Consider the following 21,385-nt stretch of genomic DNA (forward strand, 5'->3'; position numbering starts at 1 on the left):
GGCGAACGCTTCCGAATCAGCATTTCTTAACCACTACTATTGCTCAGAATAGCATCAAATCTCTGAAGTAGAATGACTAGGGTCCCGACGCATAAAACAAAGAGCCAACAGCGTAGTTAGCGAACTAAGAGTTTAATAAACCATTCTTTTTTACAGGTCTGTGCATTACCGGTAGGTCCGTGTTTACAGGAAGGCCATACAAGTCGATTACCGAATGCAACAGAGTTCCCTTCAAGGAGGAAAGTTTTGGAATTTATAATTAATATAGTTTACATGGTTCCGGGAACCATCACCTTATCGTGGTGGAGAGGTTTGTGTGCCCCTATGAACCTGAGGGCTGTGCTGTCTGGAGCATAGTGCTCCTGGTAGGGTCTCCCAAGGCAAAGTGGTCTTAGATGAGGGGTCCGACCAAGAATGGTTCATAGTACTTTAACAGTTTAGCTGTGAGGAGTTGTGCCCCACAGCCTTATATTATGCACACTGTAAAGTTCAATATGGAGATTCCAATCATCGCAAACCCAATCCTTCCAGTGGTGGGAGACCGCAGAAATCCCCTGGCAGCTGGAGGAGCTAGAGTCAGAGTTAGAAACCTACCATTGTTCTATCAATTCTGATGTGAGGTACTCAAACTGCATGCAAAGGATATCCTTATCCCCTATTTCTTCATTTTTGACTTTCATAAAAAAGAGTTTGTTTAATTAAAGCGTAAAAATAAACACAATAGATCTAATGCCTGTAGAAAACTCGAGTGAAACAAATTGAAATTGTCAGCCTGACATGTGTTCGCCCTCTGCCTAGTTCCAGAGGTCAAATCTGAAATGAATCCAGGTCTGAAAATAAACTTCATGTTTTATAGAAACACTGGAAAAAGTTACATGCTTTACATAAAATATACAATACCTGCATTTAAGAGTTGATCTGCCCACATTTATGCATTTCAAAACAAACTGATTGGAGCGGTTGAATGTAATAGGTATGATCTATTTTTGTTACCGATGTTCTTGTTGAGAGTGGGAATGAGTGAACGGCGGCCTACCAATTATGATGAGAGTTATTGTAGTGTCTTCAGTAATTCCACCGCCGACCTCATAGCCTATGTGGCATATGTATGTCCCTTCGTCTAAGACGGTTAGATTCAAAAAGGTTACAGTTTTATCCACATGGTTCAAGTAGGTGTCAGGTCGACTGGGCCCAGTGAGGTTCTTCTTATTATGATTTCCAATTATAAAATCAGTCAAACCTGGGCCTCCTTGAAAGTAAATAAACTTCATGTTCTCCCTAGTTGACTTGCATGGAAATACGGCCGGCCCTCCGACCTCTCCATAAAGAGTAAGGCCAGCACAACCTGAAAGAGAAAGGTTGCAACTTATATAGAGAGAATGTCAAGTCTGAAACTAATGATCCAAACTGTATCTCTCCATAGCCTCCACATCACATTACTGCAACACGCAGACAGAACACCACACCCAAGTAACCACGTGTTACCAAAGAACTAGCTCTAGTATGTGTATATTTTGCTGCTCATTTGGCAACGCTTGCTGGAGTCAGAGTTGTTTATATATATTGTCTTGCTTGTTAGTTTTTGCCATGAAAACCGACACTGCCTGCGACTATAAAATTGTTTCTACCAAAGGGAAAGTTCATTTTAGAAAATCCACGCAGACTTTGAGATGGACCTTGGCCAACCTTTGTAAGGGTATGACCGGTATGCTATGTTATGTTGTGTCATCTTTGGTATGAAGGTATGAAAGATTTCCTGATGTCTTTTACCTGCACCTCTATAAATCTGGATGCGTCTGCAATAATGCAGAATGAGGAACTACAGGCTGAAGGGTGTGGTAAATGTTGCCCTCGGACAATGCATTAGTTGTGTCCACATCAAACCTATCGGTATGGTTGCATACAAAGTCGATAAGGCTATTAATATTTGGGGTAATCTTAACAGAATTTGCAAAGATTCTGGCAATTCTGATTCAATTATGATATTAGGTTATTAGAGGAACAGCCGAAATTATTACAGTTAGAACTCTTATAACTGAAATATTTTCTCACCTTTGACAAAGAAGAGAAATCCCAGCAATAAAAATAGCATCTCCATCTGGGAACAACATATACATTACAAAAGTTAAACTTAATTCTAAAACATGCAATCACATGTCTTCAGGTAAATCAAATTTCAAAAACAGGTTTTGAAAAACATTTGGCCATATAGCTTCTACATTGCCATTCTGCTCGTCATTTGATGTTCCCCATAGTCTAGGGTTAATGTTTTGATGGTTATGGTAACCCACACACACACTTTGTGTGGTTGTGTGCGCAGACGTGAGATTCAATTATCAATGAGGATGTTTTTTCCTCGCCTCTTTTACGTTGCTGAGCGCTTCCCGCTCCATCATGTATTATGCCGGAGCTCCCTGGACTCCGAGCAGAAAAGGTTCCTGACACCATTTGCGTTATTTTTCATTCTCCAATCAGATGAATTGAGGAGGCCAGAAGGCCTGAGCCGGACCCCCACGGCCCCCTTGTGTTCCATCATGGTGCTCGCATGGGGCACTATGCCTACCTAGCCTAGCTAAAGGTTGGCGACAAACTCTAACCTGAAACTCCCTGTGTGTAAAGCAGAAAGTGTGAACTGTATGAAATGAGGATCTTACACTTAACACCTGAATATAAAGCAAAGAAATGGTGAAATAAACCCACCCAGGAGAGGATGTATCACGACAGTGATACTTCGACTTACCGTTTCGATGAGTCCGGACATGAATGATGAAACACTTCCTGAAACAGTTCTTTATGTTCTTTGCTGAAGAGAAGGTTGCTGGCTTTCCTTCTCATGTGGGTGGTGGCTTCTTCTCATGTGGGCTGGGTGACAGAGTACTACCAAGTCTTGTCATTGTTGCATCCTCAGCCGTGCGTGCGTGCGTGCGTGCATGTGTGTGAGAGAGATAGAGATAGAGATCTACGTTAGAAAGATGATATCTCAAATTATCATTTGAATATCCACCTATTTTAACTTCCACATCACAGGAGTATATTGGGTTATTGTTCAGCAAAAGATCCAACTCCAAACTATAGGCTTCATGTTCAGGAAATAGTTTTTTTTTTTCCCTTCACCTCACTAATTATAAATGTATCAATATTGGTGAAATCATCTTCAGAAGAAAAAAAGTACTTTGATACATCATTAACCAAATAATTATAATCAATTACAATTTTGTTGCGAGAACTCTAGCTGCTGCTATGGATACTGACTGCCAGCTTGACGGATAGACGTGCCTGTGTTTACCTGTTCATGTGTTTTCACCTGTCATAAGCTATTTGTTTTATATGCACTTGTTTTTGCTTAGTTTTTGTTTTTGCTTAGACTTGAGAATACAATTCTTATTGTTAAAAAACATGTTTTTTTACAAAAAAATTGGTCGTCCGTCTCATCATGCCTTTCATGGGTCATTCTTGATCCCATAAGTCGGCAAATGGGATCTCAACACATTGATGGCTCGAAGAGCAGTAGGTGGTCTGTACATTGTGTCAGCACACAGCACATTTGTATGCTAGATGATGGTAGCAAGTTGACCCTACCACCGACACCTAGGTGTCTTCACTGGGCTCCTACGAAACTGGACAGCAGCTGGTGGTGTATAAAACAGGTTTACTGCAGGGTCGGAATCGGGCTTACTGCCACAGCAGGCGTTTCACCCTGGCAACAAAATCGGCCTGGCTCCATTATGTAAATAACAATGACGTGTTCAGCACGATGCAAAACCTGTGCAAACTTATTTTGTTCGTGGGAAGACACACATGATGGTTACGTGGTGATCGCAGAGGTTAATACCCCGACATTTAGGCACCCAAAGAGTGAAGGTGCCATTGAGCCCATTTCGGGCTGAGAATTTTAGGAATGAAGGGGGCGTGCTATCACCGTGGTTACGACCCACGGCAACCTGTCCGTTTATTTTTCCCGCCCCTAAAAGAATCAGAAATTCCAGAATCTAAATCGATAAGCATAATCAGAATCTGAATCAGAATTGTTAAAATCCAAACGATTGCCACCCTAGTGACGGCTGGTTCAACCTGTGTGGCTTCATTGCACCACAGGCATGCAGCCTCACCCACATCCCAGTATCCAATCAGTAAGAGGAGGGAGGCTGCTTTACATGAGGCTGGTGAGATCAACCACACACACTCACCAGGATGTCTATGGTGAATGAAGGACATATTGGGATGTTTTATTTAAAGATTAAAGAGAGTAAAGATTAAACATTGTTTCTTCCTTCTTTCATTTCCATTTTGTAAATCAGGATAAAAGCATTTTTTAAATGACAAAAATGTCAATATAAAAGGAGCAAGAAGTGGCCAATGAGTGTCCAGGTGGGGGTTTCTACCCCTCATTGTCTTATCATTCAAAACATTGACATAATTCGCTTTTCCCACTTCTGTTTTAAATCAGGTTATACAAGCTTATCATAGTAGATACTGATATCAGAGCCCTTAACTTTGAAAATGTTGTAATGAAGTACTTTATCCAGAATATTGTAAATTGTAATTATCAATATGACAAAATACATTTGCTTTGAAAATAAATCATAAATATGTGAAACCTGCTAGGCTAACCCTATGGAAGATTTTACATTACAAAAGTGTATCCAAATGATTCAACATGCAATTACACATTTGGTCAAGTAGCTAAATCTATTGTACCAAATTTCAAACAAACATTTCAAACACATTTTGCAATGAGCTTCAACATCACCAAACTGCTCACCATTAACTGTGCTCCATAGTGCATTGTCCATGTTAATTTTTTGATAGTTATGTTAACCCACACGTTACCATAAAGTCACGTCAAGTGTGTGTTTGCGTGAGTGCGAGCATTGCGCGTGGACAGGCTGCCTGCTCCTGTAGTCGTAGAGACCCGTAGATAACTACCCAATGACAGCACATTAGGGCGTAATGTGCTGTGATTGGGTAGTAATCGTCACCTCAACGCGTCCTTCTGGTTGAATGCGCTGAGCTGTGAGCGCTGAAAGTGACTGGGCTGTTCAGCTCCCCTCCTCCATTGACACTTTTGGCCCACGCCGAGTCAAACCATAGCGCACTGAATTAAAACTGAATTCGCCGCAACTTTTTAACCTCGTGACAAAGCACAACAAAGCCCATTAGAATCTCAGCTTTTTAGTCACGCACCAGCAAACAACGCTTCGACCGACACACCAACTCCGTTATTAAACATCACCGTATCACGTTATAGTGGTTGTTTTAAACCAAATACTATATCCGGTCTAATCAGCATGCCTCGCGTCAAAAGTTGCCGCCGGCCACTAGTACTATCCTCCCACCAACTGATTCTACACATTTTAATTTTCTTAATTACAATTAGATTATTAATTTTTATTGAATTTGTTTTTTATTACTGAAAAAAATAAAATAAAAATTGGTGTTGCCGGTGTGCAACAACGAGGAATCGGTGTTGGCCTGAACACCGGTAGCACCGGTAATACGGAATACCGCGGCAACCCTAATGTTAAGTCAAGCCTATGATTTGGCTCTCCTTTTGTATTATACTGAGAGTTTGGATGTTTGAGGTGAACAGGCTAGGGTTCGGCCTAAAAGACAAAAATAAACCGCCTGTTTAAGTAACCTATTGGAAAAGTGATAATGTTTGCTAGACATTGCGTACACAATGCCTACACTATTAAGAAACAAATTCACAAAACCTATCCGATCCAATCCTATCCTATTTTTTGCAAAGGTCAAGGTGCGCAGATGCCACAGTCTGACACGTGTGTGTGGATTTGTTATCCAATTCTACATTTCAAAATACAAATTGAGAGCAAACTTACAACTTCCCAAATACTATTCTACAAATTAAAGCCTTTGCAACAAAATGACCTTCATACGACCCTTCAGCGGTGACGTACCTGGTACTGGTTTATAGAGTGGATTTTCCATGGGCAGGCTGGTGTTGCTGGTCCTCACACGGGTCTTCAGCCTGCAGAAGAACTTCTCAGGGGTATCAGAACTGCTGATATTCTTCAGCTCGTCACCCTCAGTCCACTCTCCTTCATCTTTCTTCCATTCGTAGGAGACCGGTCCCAGATCCCGGGTGTCCGCGGTACACTTCAAAGTACAAGTGACGTTACACAGCGGCTGGGTCTCTATACTGGGCGTCGGAGGGGGCCCTGGTCGGGTGAAAAGAACACAAGAACAGAGATGAGGTTTTCAATCTGCTGTGTATCTAGATCCCCCAGACCATTTTAAAAACAAAATATTTTTTTAACAACTTTCACGGCTCACTACAACATTTCCCGCTAGCAGCATTTGGCAACTTTTTCATTTAAATTCAAAAAAGAAAATGTTTTGCGTAGGTGATCATTTTCTTGCCAGTGCTTAAATATGTCTGTCTGTCTGCAGTCTAGAACCCTGTCATTTTTATATATTAGCCTATATGCGAACCGATGGTAAAGGTTAGGTTAACTTTCGTCTGAATATCCCGGCACTGCCAATTCAATCCTGACGTAAGATATGGGCCGATTTGTTTTATTACCCTAATGCCTAAGGCTATTAGTTTTACCAATTTCTTTAGGCTACTTCATGTTTCCTTAAAGTGTTAGTCCGGCGAAAATCTAACCCAGGGTCTATTTCCGTATGAAAACAGGTAAAATAAGCCGTTGAGAATTATTTTTTAGACAAATGGCTAATAGTGCTTTGGCTAGGGGCGATGCGGCGAACGCTTCCGAATCAGCATTTCTTAACCACTACTATTGCTCAGAATAGCATCAAATCTCTGAAGTAGAATGACTAGGGTCCCGACGCATAAAACAAAGAGCCAACAGCGTAGTTAGCGAACTAACAGTTTAATAAACCATTCTTTTTTACAGGTCTGTGCATTACCGGTAGGTCCGTGTTTACAGGAAGGCCATACAAGTCGATTACCGAATGCAACAGAGTTCCCTTCAAGGAGGAAAGTTTTGGAATTTATAATTAATATAGTTTACATGGTTCCGGGAACCATCACCTTATCGTGGTGGAGAGGTTTGTGTGCCCCTATGAACCTGAGGGCTGTGCTGTCTGGAGCATAGTGCTCCTGGTAGGGTCTCCCAAGGCAAAGTGGTCTTAGATGAGGGGTCCGACCAAGAATGGTTCATAGTACTTTAACAGTTTAGCTGTGAGGAGTTGTGCCCCACAGCCTTATATTATGCACACTGTAAAGTTCAATATGGAGATTCCAATCATCGCAAACCCAATCCTTCCAGTGGTGGGAGTCCGCAGAAATCCCCTGGCAGCTGGAGGAGCTAGAGTCAGAGTTAGAAACCTACCATTGTTCTATCAATTCTGATGTGAGGTACTCAAACTGCATGCAAAGGATATCCTTCTCCCCTATTTCTTCATTTTTGACTTTCATAAAAAAGAGTTTGTTTAATTAAAGCGTAAAAATAAACACAATAGATCTAATGCCTGTAGAAAACTCGAGTGAAACAAATTGAAATTGTCAGCCTGACATGTGTTCGCCCTCTGCCTAGTTCCAGAGGTCAAATCTGAAATGAATCCAGGTCTGAAAATAAACTTCATGTTTTATAGAAACACTGGAAAAAGTTACATGCTTTACATAAAATATACAATACCTGCATTTAAGAGTTGATCTGCCCACATTTATGCATTTCAAAACAAACTGATTGGAGCGGTTGAATGTAATAGGTATGATCTATTTTTGTTACCGATGTTCTTGTTGAGAGTGGGAATGAGTGAACGGCGGCCTACCAATTAGGATGAGAGTTATTGTAGTGTCTTCAGTAATTCCACCGCCGACCTCATAGCCTATGTGGCATATGTATGTCCCTTCGTCTAAGACGGTTAGATTCAAAAAGGTTACAGTTTTATCCACATGGTTCAAGTAGGTGTCAGGTCGACTGGGCCCAGTGAGGTTCTTCTTATTATGATATCCAATTATAAAATCAGTCAAACCTGGGCCTCCTTGAAAGTAAATAAACTTCATGTTCTCCCTAGTTGACTTGCATGGAAATAAGGCCGGCCCTCCGACCTCTCCATAAAGAGTAAGGCCAGCACAACCTGAAAGAGAAAGGTTGCAACTTATATAGAGAGAATGTCAAGTCTGAAACTAATGATCCAAACTGTATCTCTCCATAGCCTCCACATCACATTACTGCAACACGCAGACAGAACACCACACCCAAGTAACCACGTGTTACCAAAGAACTAGCTCTAGTATGTGTATATTTTGCTGCTCATTTGGCAACGCTTGCTGGAGTCAGAGTTGTTTATATATATTGTCTTGCTTGTTAGTTTTTGCCATGAAAACCGACACTGCCTGCGACTATAAAATTGTTTCTACCAAAGGGAAAGTTCATTTTAGAAAATCCACGCAGACTTTGAGATGGACCTTGGCCAACCTTTGTATGGGTATGACCGGTATGCTATGTTATGTTGTGTCATCTTTGGTATGAAGGTATGAAAGATTTCCTGATGTCTTTTACCTGCACCTCTATAAATCTGGATGCGTCTGCAATAATGCAGAATGAGGAACTACAGGCTGAAGGGTGTGGTAAATGTTGCCCTCGGACAATGCATTAGTTGTGTCCACATCAAACCTATCGGTATGGTTGCATACAAAGTCGATAAGGCTATTAATATTTGGGGTAATCTTAACAGAATTTGCAAAGATTCTGGCAATTCTGATTCAATTATGATATTAGGTTATTAGAGGAACAGCCGAAATTATTACAGTTAGAACTCTTATAACTGAAATATTTTCTCACCTTTGACAAAGAAGAGAAATCCCAGCAATAAAAATAGCATCTCCATCTGGGAACAACATATACATTACAAAAGTTAAACTTAATTCTAAAACATGCAATCACATGTCTTCGGGTAAATCAAATTTCAAAAACAGGTTTTGAAAAACATTTGGCCATATAGCTTCTACATTGCCATTCTGCTCGTCATTTGATGTTCCCCATAGTCTAGGGTTAATGTTTTGATGGTTATGGTAACCCACACACACACTTTGTGTGGTTGTGTGCGCAGACGTGAGATTCAATTATCAATGAGGATGTTTTTTCCTCGCCTCTTTTACGTTGCTGAGCGCTTCCCGCTCCATCATGTATTATGCCGGAGCTCCCTGGACTCCGAGCAGAAAAGGTTCCTGACACCATTTGCGTTATTTTTCATTCTCCAATCAGATGAATTGAGGAGGCCAGAAGGCCTGAGCCGGACCCCCACGGCCCCCTTGTGTTCCATCATGGTGCTCGCATGGGGCACTATGCCTACCTAGCCTAGCTAAAGGTTGGCGACAAACTCTAACCTGAAACTCCCTGTGTGTAAAGCAGAAAGTGTGAACTGTATGAAATGAGGATCTTACACTTAACACCTGAATATAAAGCAAAGAAATGGTGAAATAAACCCACCCAGGAGAGGATGTATCACGACAAAGTATTCTTCGACTTACCGTTTCGATGAGTCCGGACATGAATGATGAAACACTTCCTGAAACAGTTCTTTATGTTCTTTGCTGAAGAGAAGGTTGCTGGCTTTCCTTCTCATGTGGGTGGTGGCTTCTTCTCATGTGGGCTGGGTGACAGAGTACTACCAAGTCTTGTCATTGTTGCATCCTCAGCCGTGCGTGCGTGCGTGCGTGCATGTGTGTGAGAGAGATAGAGATAGAGATCTACGTTAAAAAGATGATATCTCAAATTATCATTTGAATATCCACCTATTTTAACTTCCACATCACAGGAGTATATTGGGTTATTGTTCAGCAAAAGATCCAACTCCAAACTATAGGCTTCATGTTCAGGAAATAGTTTTTTTTTTTCCCTTCACCTCACTAATTATAAATGTATCAATATTGGTGAAATCATCTTCAGAAGAAAAAAAGTACTTTGATACATCATTAACCAAATAATTATAATCAATTACAATTTTGTTGCGAGAACTCTAGCTGCTGCTATGGATACTGACTGCCAGCTTGACGGATAGACGTGCCTGTGTTTACCTGTTCATGTGTTTTCACCTGTCATAAGCTATTTGTTTTATATGCACTTGTTTTTGCTTAGTTTTTGTTTTTGCTTAGACTTGAGAATACAATTCTTATTGTTAAAAAACATGTTTTTTTAAAAAAAAATTGGTCGTCCGTCTCATCATGCCTTTCATGGGTCATTCTTGATCCCATAAGTCGGCAAATGTGATCTCAACACATTGATGGCTCGAAGAGCAGTAGGTGGTCTGTACATTGTGTCAGCACACAGCACATTTGTATGCTAGATGATGGTAGCAAGTTGACCCTACCACCGACACCTAGGTGTCTTCACTGGGCTCCTACGAAACTGGACAGCAGCTGGTGGCATATAAAACAGGTTTACTGCAGGGTCGGAATCGGGCCTATTGCCACAGCAGGCGTTTCACCCTGGCAACAAAATCGGCCTGGCTCCATTATGTAAATAACAATGACGTGTTCAGCACGATGCAAAACCTGTGCAAACTTATTTTGTTCGTGGGCAGATGCACATGGTGGTTACGTGGTGATCGCAGAGGTTAATACCCCGACATTTAGGCACCCAAAGAGTGAAGGGGCCATTGAGCCCATTTCGGGCTGAGAGTTTTAGGAAGAAAGGGGGCGTGCTATCACCGTGGTTACGACCCACGGCAACCTGTCCGTTTTTTTTCCCCGCCCCTCAAAGAATCAGAAATTCCAGAATCTAAATCGATAAGCATAATCAGAATCTGAATCAGAATTGTTAAAATCCAAACGATGGCCAACCCTAGTGACGGCTGGTTCAACCTGTGTGGCTTCATTGCACCACAGGCATGCAGCCTCACCCACATCCCAGTATCCAATCAGTAAGAGGAGGGAGGCTGCTTTACATGAGGCTGGTGAGATCAACCACACACACTCACCTGGATGTCTATGGTGAATGAAGGACATATTGAGATTTTTTATTTAAAGAGAGTAAAGATTAAACATTGTTTCTTGCTTCTTTTATTTCCTTTTTGTAAATCAGGATATAAGCATTTGTTAAATGACAAAAATGTCAATATAAAAGGAGCAAGAAGTGGCCAATGAGTGTCCAGGTGGGGGTTTCTACCCCTCATTTGCTTATCATTGAAAACATTGACATAATTTGATTTTCCCACTTCGGTTTTAAATCAGGTTATACAAGCTTATCATACTGATATCAGAGCCCTTAACTTTGAAAATGTTGTAATGATGTACTCTATGCATAATATTGTAAATTGTAATTATATCAATATGACAAAATACATTTGCTTTGAAAATAAATCATAAATATGTGAAACCTGCTAGGCTAACCCTATGGAAGATCTTACGTTACAAAAGTGTATCCAAATGATTCAACATGCAATTACACATTTGGTCAAGTAGCTAAATCTATTGTACCAAATTTCAAACAAACATTTCAAACACATTTTGCAATGAGCTTCAACATCACCAAACTGCTCACCATTAACTGTGCTCCATAGTCCATGTCCATGTTAAGGTTTTGATAGTTATGTTAATGCACGCGTTACCATGAACACACGCAAGTGTGTGAGTGCGAGCATTGCGTGTGGACAGGATGCCTGCTCCTGTAGTCGTAGAGACCCGTAGATAACTACCCAATGACAGCACATTAGGGCGTAATGTGCTGTGATTGGGTAGTAATCGTCACCTCAACGCGTCCTTCTGGTTGAATGCGCTGAGCTGTGAGCGCTGAAAGTGACTGGGCTGTACAGCTCCCCTCCTCCATTGACACTTTTGGCCCACGCCGAGTCAAACCATGCCACACTGAATTAAAACTGAATTCGCCGCAGCTTTTTAACCGCGTGACAAAGCACAACAAAGCCCATTAGAAACTCAGCTTTTTGGTCACGCACCAGCAAACAACGCTTCGACCGACACACCAACTCCGTTATTAAACATCACCATATTACGTTATAGTGGTTGTTTTAAACCAAATACTATATCCGGTCTAATCAGCATGCCTCGCGTCAAAAGTTGCCGCCGGCCACTAGTACTATCCTCCCAGCACAAACTGACGAAGAGGTTAATGGAGACTCCGCTGTTGTGTATGTGTTGGAGGAAATGTCTGCAGGGGACTGAGCTCATGATCCCCCAATGCTTAAAGGGGACATATTATGAAAACAACACTTTTCCTGGGATTCAGGGTGTTGTTTTGTGTCTCTGGTGCTCCCACACGCATACACATTTCGAAAAACGTCTGCAGGTACATGATATTTTGAGTGAGGTATGCATGAACTAACGCCAAAGCTTTCCGGCTGCTCCGGCGGGGGGTACTCCGGGAGCTGAACTGCCACCGAAGCTGGCAGGTCCGTTGAGGGGGATCTCGGCGGCAGTCCGGCTGCTTTCCCCCAATTCTTCTCAACCATGTCCGAGGTAACCCGAAATATGAGCCTTTACTTTTAGCCATAAAACTCCGTAATGAGCTTCTACATCACCGTTCTGCTCACCATCAGATGTTCTCAATAGTCTGGTGTTTTCATATACATTGTGTGTGTACATGCACAGGGGTGTGGCTACAGGGGGTTAGTCTCCTCAATCTTTTTTCACATCGAGGATGTCACATGATGTTACTGGCTGTGTGACACTCCTCTGTCTACATCCTCTCGCAAACAATACGTGGCTTGGCAACAGCGGGGGGGAAGGGGGGCACGTACCACCCTGAGAGTTGACTTTATTGAAACACACCTCTCTCTCTCTCTCTCTCTCTCTCTCTCTCTCTCTCTCTCTCTCTCTCTCTCTCCATGGTTTCAATTTCACCCGATGGAGTAGGTTTAGCCGAGTATACCTTAATTACTCGTGTACTGATGTCCCCCACACACAGCAGTGGAGAACACACACACACACACACACACACACACACACACACACACACACACACACACACAAACACATGCATATACACATTCACATACACACATACACACTCACACAGCAGTACAGCGGAGAACTATTTAGAAGTACCATTGGAACGGATCTATTTCAGCGTGTGTACTAGAAATGACACTCACACACATACCCACACATCTTACCGAAGTCATGGATGAAGAAAAATGTGAGAAAATGAACCCCTTCAACGACCACTTCAAGGACAGGATATATGTGTGCGTGTGTGTGCATGCAGCCTAAATGCACACTTTTTGAGACAGCATGCCCTTGAATGAACGCGTATGCATTCTCACTGATGCAATTATCGAAAAAAACATAGAAAAATGATATTGACATGGTACAAATGTGTGTTGGCAAAGCGTATAAGGGACACAGTATATACACATGCAAACAAATAAACAGGCATACACACATACACACACTCACTCTCTCTCTCTCTCTCTCTCTCTCTCTCTCTCTCTCTCTCTCTCTCTCTCTCTCTCTCTCTCTCTCTTCTAGCAGCCCCGTAGCTCCCGCAATCCTAATTCTTTGGCGACGCTACTGCTTGGCCATGGTGAAGGCTATGAATAGTTATTAATTCTGCTCCAAACCTTTTTACATTCCAAAAACACAGCAACATAATAAAGTATTTGTTCCGCTCACACGGGCCACTGGAAGAACAAACCAGCCTTGAGGATGTATTTTTCTTTGGACTCAAGTATCATCTTATGACAGCTCTCACTTGAAAACTCATGAAGCTGAAAGTGGGAACTATATGAAATGCAAGTCCACGGCTGAATAAAATGGTTGCATAAATCCAACCAGGAGCAAATGTATGAAGGCCAATTATTCTTGGACGTACCGGTTTGATGTACCCTTCAGTCTGGGAAGTGTTTGAATGGGAACACTCTTCCTTATTCTTCACTATAGACGGGGATCGGAGGGCCTGGGTTGTATAGCCACCCTACCTTCCTCAGTGTCATCTAAATGGTAACCTTTGTGCTTGGGGTAAACCGCTCACAAGGTTGGAGGCATCCCCTTATGCATTCTTTTACTTGGGTCATGTCTTCAAACATTATCTGATTTGATTATTTACATCTGCATTGTGGGGAGGGGGTGAATCTGTTTAAATAGCTCTGTCTAACCGTATTCTGGATTCATTCTGCTAGTGAGGAGTCTAGTGTAAGCATACATTAAAATAGGTTAATTGTCTAGAACTATTTGGTGCTTTTATGCATTTTTAAGTTTAGAAGAAGAATTCTCATCCGTCCTCGAGACGTAATATCCCTTAAAGAAATTGCCAGGGAAGGGGGTATTACCGAGGCCTTGTCATGTTGCATCCTGAGCTCATCTCAAATAGAGGAAGTGTGCCTGGGTTTGACCCTAAGACTGAAGATCATGAGGAAGTGGATAGGAGGCTGTGGTCGCTGGGAATCCTGACGCTTCACTCCAGCGTGTGAACTATTATACACTGTGTCAGACTTCCAAAATGGGCTCATCGTCAGCATCGAGTAGCCAAGGGATGAGGTTCCATCATAGATGTATAAATTGTACGGAGCTATTTAGTCTGTAAATGTAAAACTGTAGGTCATGGTTTATAAGTCACATCACGTTTCTTATCAACAATGAAAAATAGTGTCCTCTGTGATAATATCTGTTCCGAATTGACTGCTGTTGTCTCATTTCAGACCAATCAGGGCATCTCTTCCCTGCAATGGGTTCAAAGGTTTGAGTCGTATTGGCAGAAGAACAAAGCCCTGCAGCAGGCATCTGCCAGGGTGTTGAAGTGTGCTTCCGGTCAGGTTAGAGTGGTTGGGACTGTTTGAATCAGAGGAGTCTCACCTTTCATGATGTATAGTTTGTCTAGATTTTTTTTAGGAACAAAAACAGATGAAGGTAAAGCAGCAGTGCACAGCGATTTGCAAGGTAAAAGTGGTGCTTGGTCAGAGAGCTGCTCTCGCGTGGCCTCTACTTTTTCTGGTTTGTAGCCTGCCCTGCGGCCGAAGCTTCCGATTGGCTGGTGCACGTGACATCATGACCAAGAGGCAAGAGCAGACGTGTAATTTAAAGCTACAATGTTGTCAATAGGTCTAGGTCATGCTGCAACCGCCACTGCCACGCCATGACAAGGACAAATGTATATATTATACTTTTGGTGTGGTTGCACAATTTGGACCCACCAGTTCCGGCGCCTCTGATCCCAAACCGTTTAAAAGATCACGGGTTGAAAGGGAGGGAAAGACATGTAGCATAGGATCGCAGTTCGTGTTTGAAACGTTGGTTCTTACAAGGCGTTCTGTTATGTGTCTTCGTTTTAGCGCACAAGCGCTAAGAGCCAACAGCCGGCAGGATGGCTTCTATTTTGAGGACCATCTTGTCCTATAATGACGGAAGGAGCTACTTCAGATAGACATGGTTAAGATAACGTACGTCACAAAAGTGGATGAATTTACTTGTTCAGATACTGTATATTGATATTAATATTGTTAAGGCACTAAGTTACATAGTAAAGGTTTAATTACTTACATTTTATTAGAATATTTTCTAAGGAACTGAATGGTAAATGTAATTTCTGCCGATAGGGGCCCCTCAATCAAGACAATCACAATACACCAAGTTTGTCGACCTCTTGAAGTAGTGTTGGAACATGGGAGTTTTGTTTCTTATCACCCCCATATCCGGGGAAAATTACTCATGTAGAAATCGATTCAAGGACGAGTTAATGTAGGCTATCAAAGCTTTATTGACGTTATGTTTATTCACTGAAAAAATGTTCCCTGCCATAAGGCAAGGCAAGGCAACTGTATTTATGTAGCACTTCTCATACACAAGGCAGACTCAAAGTGCTTCACATATAAACATTGTCATACAATAAAAAAAAATAATAGATACGTAAAAGAAAACATAAGAAATTAGTAAAATAGAAAGTTAAAAATGCATTTTAGTATTAAAATAGAAAATAAAGGCAAAGTTAAAAAAGCTTTTTAGAAAGTGCAATGTATTTAAGATTTAGCAGAAAGCTAAAGCAAACGTAAAAGTCTTCAGTCTTATTTTAAAGGTGTTCAGAGTTGGGGCAAGTCTTAAATCCTCAGGGAGTTTATTCCAGATATTTGTTGCATAGCAACTAAATCCTGCTTTCCCATTTTTCGTGTTTACTCTGGGGATAATTAACAGATTGGTCTCAGAGGATCTTAGTGGTCTAGAAGGCTTATGTAATGGAAGCATATCAGTTAAATATTTTGGGCCTAAACCATGAGACCCCAACGAGGTGGCTTTACTGGGTTTACAGAGTTTGGAGTGCAAATATACCACACAATAAAAAAACAGCTATAAACTGGACATTAACCATGGTCAACATTCCCAACTAATCAATTACAAAACTATTTACAGGCTAACCATACCTTTTAAAATAACAAAAAAAACAAAAACATAGCCCATTGACTTATAGGCACACACTGTTATGTGTACAGCAAAGTTATAAAATTACAACAACGTTCAACATGCATATTTTATTAATTACTAGTATGTGTGAATCTCACAGTCACCTTGCATCCATTCAGTCCATAGACGGCCCATATTGACCCAGATGAGCCGGATGGAGCTCATTACATAAACCTGCCTGTAGTTTGCGGTTTGGTTACGGTGTGGTTTCCTGGCTATTTTTGTAAATAGGCAAGTCTTACAGAGTACTAAATATGGGCGCAGGGAACAACAACATACAGACCAGATCAAGCAAAAGGTACAGAAACAAGTTTCTTTATGTTGTTAGCCCCATAGCATATTTGCCTCAGTCATATTTTAAGGTTCATCTTGTAATAAGTGTCAATAATCCCCACGATCCTAGAAGCTAGATTGCGGTCAAGCAAGGAGAGCAGGAATAAGAGCGTCACTCGCTGGTTCTTTCTTTCTTGATATAAATATTAATTCTAAACAGCATTTTACACAGTAGCCTATAATAGGAAATGCTCAAAGGTAAATCAACGCCATTAAACACTGACTGTAGCTTTTTATGAGAGAAGCCACCGAAACAGCGCCAGGGAAGACTGTTCTTTTAACATTGAAAAATAAAGCTGAAAATGATTTATTGGAAATTGTAAGAGTTAAATTCAGGGGCAAGAAATCCAGATACGTTATTTCAATGCAGTGTCGTTAGCCCCACAGAAGATTGAGAAGGCTAGATAGCTCCACTTGATCAGTTTGTCCCAGGACAACAAAACAATCAAAAACAGCAAGCTAAATAAATTTCAGCCACGTGTGTGTTGCAGCAGACATCCATGTGTCTGATCTTTGTTGGAATATTGACAAATGATCCGGTGAGTGCAGCGACCTCATTGCTCTTGTTGAGAGCAACATGGAGTGGTCTGCAGTCCCATCAACGGGTTCCAGGTGTTGGACATTCAGAGGCGGCCGAGTAGATGTGCAGATGGCAACAATGTAGAGGCCACTCTGGGTGACTACCTACATGTTTCCATCTCCAATTCCTCAGCGACTGTAAAACAAACAAAAACAAATGCAATTCACACGCAAAGCCATAGTACTTTTTAAAGTTGTTAGTTTATTTCCAAATTTGGATCTTGTTTGTTTCAGCTCGCCATTGTATTAGAGATGTTCTTCAGTTACGGTACGACTCGGGAGGATGAATGAGGTATGATAGTAAAACTATTTATTAAAGAAGGCAATCAAATCATTCGATGAAAATATACAATCCAGAGTCAGTTCAAGAAGCCACTGTGTGTGTCATTCATCCATCTGAATGGGGTTTTTCTCTGGTTACTAGGAAAACTATAGTTGATCCGTCATACATCATACACCCTCACCTGTGATGTAAATAAAGGATTGTTTTGAAACGGCTTATAAAGAGTGGCGAAGTCACGCCCCTTCCAGTAGAGCCCATGGGACCTATGAGATCGAAAAATATGAATGGTTTCAATGGAGAGAAAGTAATTGTTTTCTGGTCCAAGTCTTAATATGCCCAGGATTACACATGTTGTTTGTGGATTTAAATGATAAATAACATAAATAAATAATGATAAACAACATGTGTAATCCAGGGCATATAAAGGGACCAGAAAATAATGACTTTCTCTCCATTAAAACCCATTCATATTTTTCGATCTCATAGGTCCCATGGGCTCAACTGGAAGGGGCGTGACTTCGCAACTCTATTGGCAATTTCAACTTAACGCGTAGAGTGGCCTATTTAGGGGGCCTGTGTCCACATAGCTGTTTTTCTGGCTGAACTGTGCTGGCATGGTTCTGGTAAACACTGCCATGAAGCGTTTGTGACCTGAAAAAGCCGCTTTCGACAGATGGATTTAAACACATTATAGAGGAAGTGTATTAACTCAGGCCTAGCCCCTATTAGCATTAGCAATGATCTTATTTATGTATGGATGGTCCATTTGGGTCGTGGGTGGGTTCTGTGCCAGCTACCAATAGATCCACTCGGCCCTCGGCCTGGGTTGAGTGGCTAGAGTTTGTTTGTGGGCGTTGCCATGGTAACGATAGTTTTTGGCTCGCCACTACAGCGCAGTATGTGAGCTAGCGCTACATGGTTTGTGGTGGGCTTTTTTCCTGATGGATAGCAAGATAAATGCTAATTAGAATTGAGAAAATTTATTTGAACAATAGTTCAATAGCCCAGAGTCTCACCAAGTGGTTGAGGCGGGAAACTCTCGCCTTATATCGCCAATATAATGTGGAATATTAAACAAAGTTTCGCCTGGTCACCTCCGCTATGCGCTCTTTAATGAAAATTTAAACAGAAAAATATTACATTTTGGCAACAGTGTAATGATATTTCAACAATATGTACCTTTTGTCTACAGTTTATAATCATCTTTTTAAGCATTTCACTTTTTTCTTGGTAACCACAGTGACTCACCTGCGACTTCTTCGGTTGCTGGTACTGGATCGGCTTGTGGGACTGATTGGGGTCGTTGCTGGTTACAAACTGAGGAGAAACAACGGAATGAACAAAAGCCCATGTTAAACAGAGGCCCAGGGATGAACTGAACATCGCCAACAGGCGACTTTTTAAACTAAAGGGATTCAGCCAGTTTGTGTAGCTTAACACCAGTCTGATGCTGTACAGTTGGGGGTGCTCTAGTCTATATATCACATACTGTAGGCCTACCTACATATGCTGAATCATAAAAAAAGACCACTTGGAATTTGGCTTTGAAACACCACTGCAGAATGAGGTAATTTAAAGTAAATGCAAGTCACAAATGATCTTCCATAGCTCATATACGTATATGGGGGGCATTTGGCCAAAAGAATACTAACATATGTTTCTCCTCAGAAAATCATTTCCGAGGATTAACATAGAAAGTGGATGGCTCGGACCTGGATCAGGAATAAAGGCTAGGTCAACATTGGGGACACTAGTATTCCAGTTTGTGAAACCTGTCGTGGTCAAATATTCTAAGTCTATCCATTGAACAGCCATGCCGTCCCTCCATGTAGTTATTCTATATTTGCTATGTTTTCATGAGTATGTTTATATATATATTGTAGCGGGCCTGTGGGTGTGGGGTTTTCACGCCACCAAGTTGAATAGATAAAATGACACAACACAGAGAGCAGTTCCAATGCAGAAAGGTTTATTTACCTAGTAAACCAAACCAGGGTGGGAAAACCTAGGATACAGTCCAACACTTTCCACCTATCTCTTTCCCTTAGGCCGCACCACGCTTCTGGGCAATCACAATCTGCCTGTCCTTTGCTAGCCCTAGCCTTCCTCGCCTCCCGTGTCTCTTTACTCGCCCTCTTAAAGTGGAAATGAAGCACTGAGAACTGTGTCAATTTTTTGTTTGTTTTTTCATTTTTGGAAACACATGGATTTTCATCAGTACTGAAATTCAAGTAGTTTCACCGTAAAATGACATGTTTATAACGACTTTCGGCTCTAGGGCGCAGCCATGTTTTAAAAACGCAGGCGCTACGTCATCAGAATGGTTGGCTCTTTAAAATAAACATGTCGGATATTGGAAGAAGAACAGGGGGGTCCTTTTGTATTGCCCCTGGCTGTTCAAACGAATTTTATCGGTTAAAGGAGAGCGGTAGAATAGTTCATTTCCATGTAATTCCCGTCAAGAAGCCTGAAGTGCTCCGAAGATGGTTAGCTGCATTGAAACGCCTCAGCCCCCCAATGGGACCAGGGCAGAGAGTATGTAGCGACCACTTTATAGAGGCTGATTACATCGAAGAGGGAGCTTTTTCTGAAGATGGGAGATTTGTTCGCCGTCCCACCAATCGCCTGAAGCCAGATGCTGTGCCAACTATTTTTAATTTTAGTGGATATAGTGCTGGAGACACGGACATACCCGTCAGATCGGACCCGGGCGCTGCTCTTATGCGCAGCGAAAGAGCGCAGAAACGTGCTTGCCAGGCAGAGGAACGAGAGGTACACTTAGCTTCTACTACTAGAGAAACAGATAAATTAGTACAAGTACACTCACTGTTTGAAGATTGTCTTGTTTGCAGACTAGCTCGCTCCATGCTCTTGATAATTTCTAATCCATCGCCAAAATAATCCATTGTTATCGGAAATAATCCATTTGCAAACACCGTCGGTTGCACTATTTTCGCATATTCACGTGCACACCCAAATGGCACGACAATTACTTGTATCATGAAATTAACGAACTGTAAGGCAGCGTGGAGCCCAGCTGCTGCACCCGTGTACTTTACTTTTCTTATCTTATTATATTATAATAATTAGTATATATATATATAAAAAATATAATAATGTAATAATATATAATGTGCAATATATATACATATCTTACACTGCATTACTACAGGTTCATTTCATGGCAGCAGACACTCTCCATGTCAGTGGACATAGGGACACAAACCCCACACAAGCACCACCGATTGTTTCCTGTGCGCTCAGATACATCTCTCTCTCCTTCATCTATTTCTCCTCCATAGTCAGGCTCTGTTGGGGGCACTAAAACTCCGACTTCTCTTACTGGCTCAAAAGCATAGGCAATTGGATGCCTGCCCTCATTGGTGGGTCTATCCCATTCGTCCATATCCATTTTGTTGAGGCAGTAAGCTACCTGTGAGGCTATGAGCCGCTATGTAAACAACATAGAATGTTAATACCAACCATTCTCGTGACGTCATCGTATTCTGAAAACAGAGATGGCGGCGCACAGGCTGAAAACATTGTAATTAATGCAACGTGTTTGTGCTTCATTCTGAATAACGGGACATATTTCCGACTTTATTTGTATTTATGGTATATTTAAATATTTAACTAGTGCTATAGACATGTTTTATTTGATTGCTTCCTTTCCACTTTAAGCCCAAGCACCCCTGCTTAACGATCCCCAGGCTTGCCTCGTTAAAGGGAGGAAGTCCATGTAAGGCTTTGGGGTGGAGCCAGCAGGTTGCTAGACCTACCACTCCCCTCACTCCTCCCTGCAGTCTGCCACAATATACATATGATATAATTCTAGGATATATCTATAAATT

At 41.6% G+C, this 21,385-nt stretch overlaps 1 protein-coding gene and 1 long non-coding RNA gene across 2 annotated transcripts in view; both read right to left on the minus strand.

Annotated features, from left to right (window-relative positions):
- Positions 1-21,385, minus strand: part of LOC115542259 (uncharacterized) — a 578,272-nt gene that overhangs the window by 35,115 nt on the left and 521,772 nt on the right. Inside the window, exons 29-32 of the mRNA XM_030354447.1 lie at positions 7,759-8,067; positions 5,919-6,179; positions 1,241-1,345; positions 1,037-1,120 (exon numbers count right to left, since the gene is read on the minus strand). Of these exons, the coding sequence (XP_030210307.1) occupies positions 1,037-1,120; positions 1,241-1,345; positions 5,919-6,179; positions 7,759-8,067 (759 nt within the window). The remainder of the gene's footprint in view (positions 1-1,036; positions 1,121-1,240; positions 1,346-5,918; positions 6,180-7,758; positions 8,068-21,385) is intronic.
- LOC115542427 (uncharacterized) lies at positions 16,564-17,947 on the minus strand. Its single transcript, XR_003976539.1, has 2 exons — positions 17,716-17,947; positions 16,564-17,387 (listed from the first exon to the last, which is right to left on the minus strand). It is a non-coding gene; the product is annotated as an uncharacterized LOC115542427 (long non-coding RNA).

This window comes from Gadus morhua, chromosome 4 (genome assembly GCF_902167405.1).
Source record: "Gadus morhua chromosome 4, gadMor3.0, whole genome shotgun sequence".
Classification (NCBI taxonomy): domain Eukaryota; kingdom Metazoa; phylum Chordata; class Actinopteri; order Gadiformes; family Gadidae; genus Gadus; species Gadus morhua.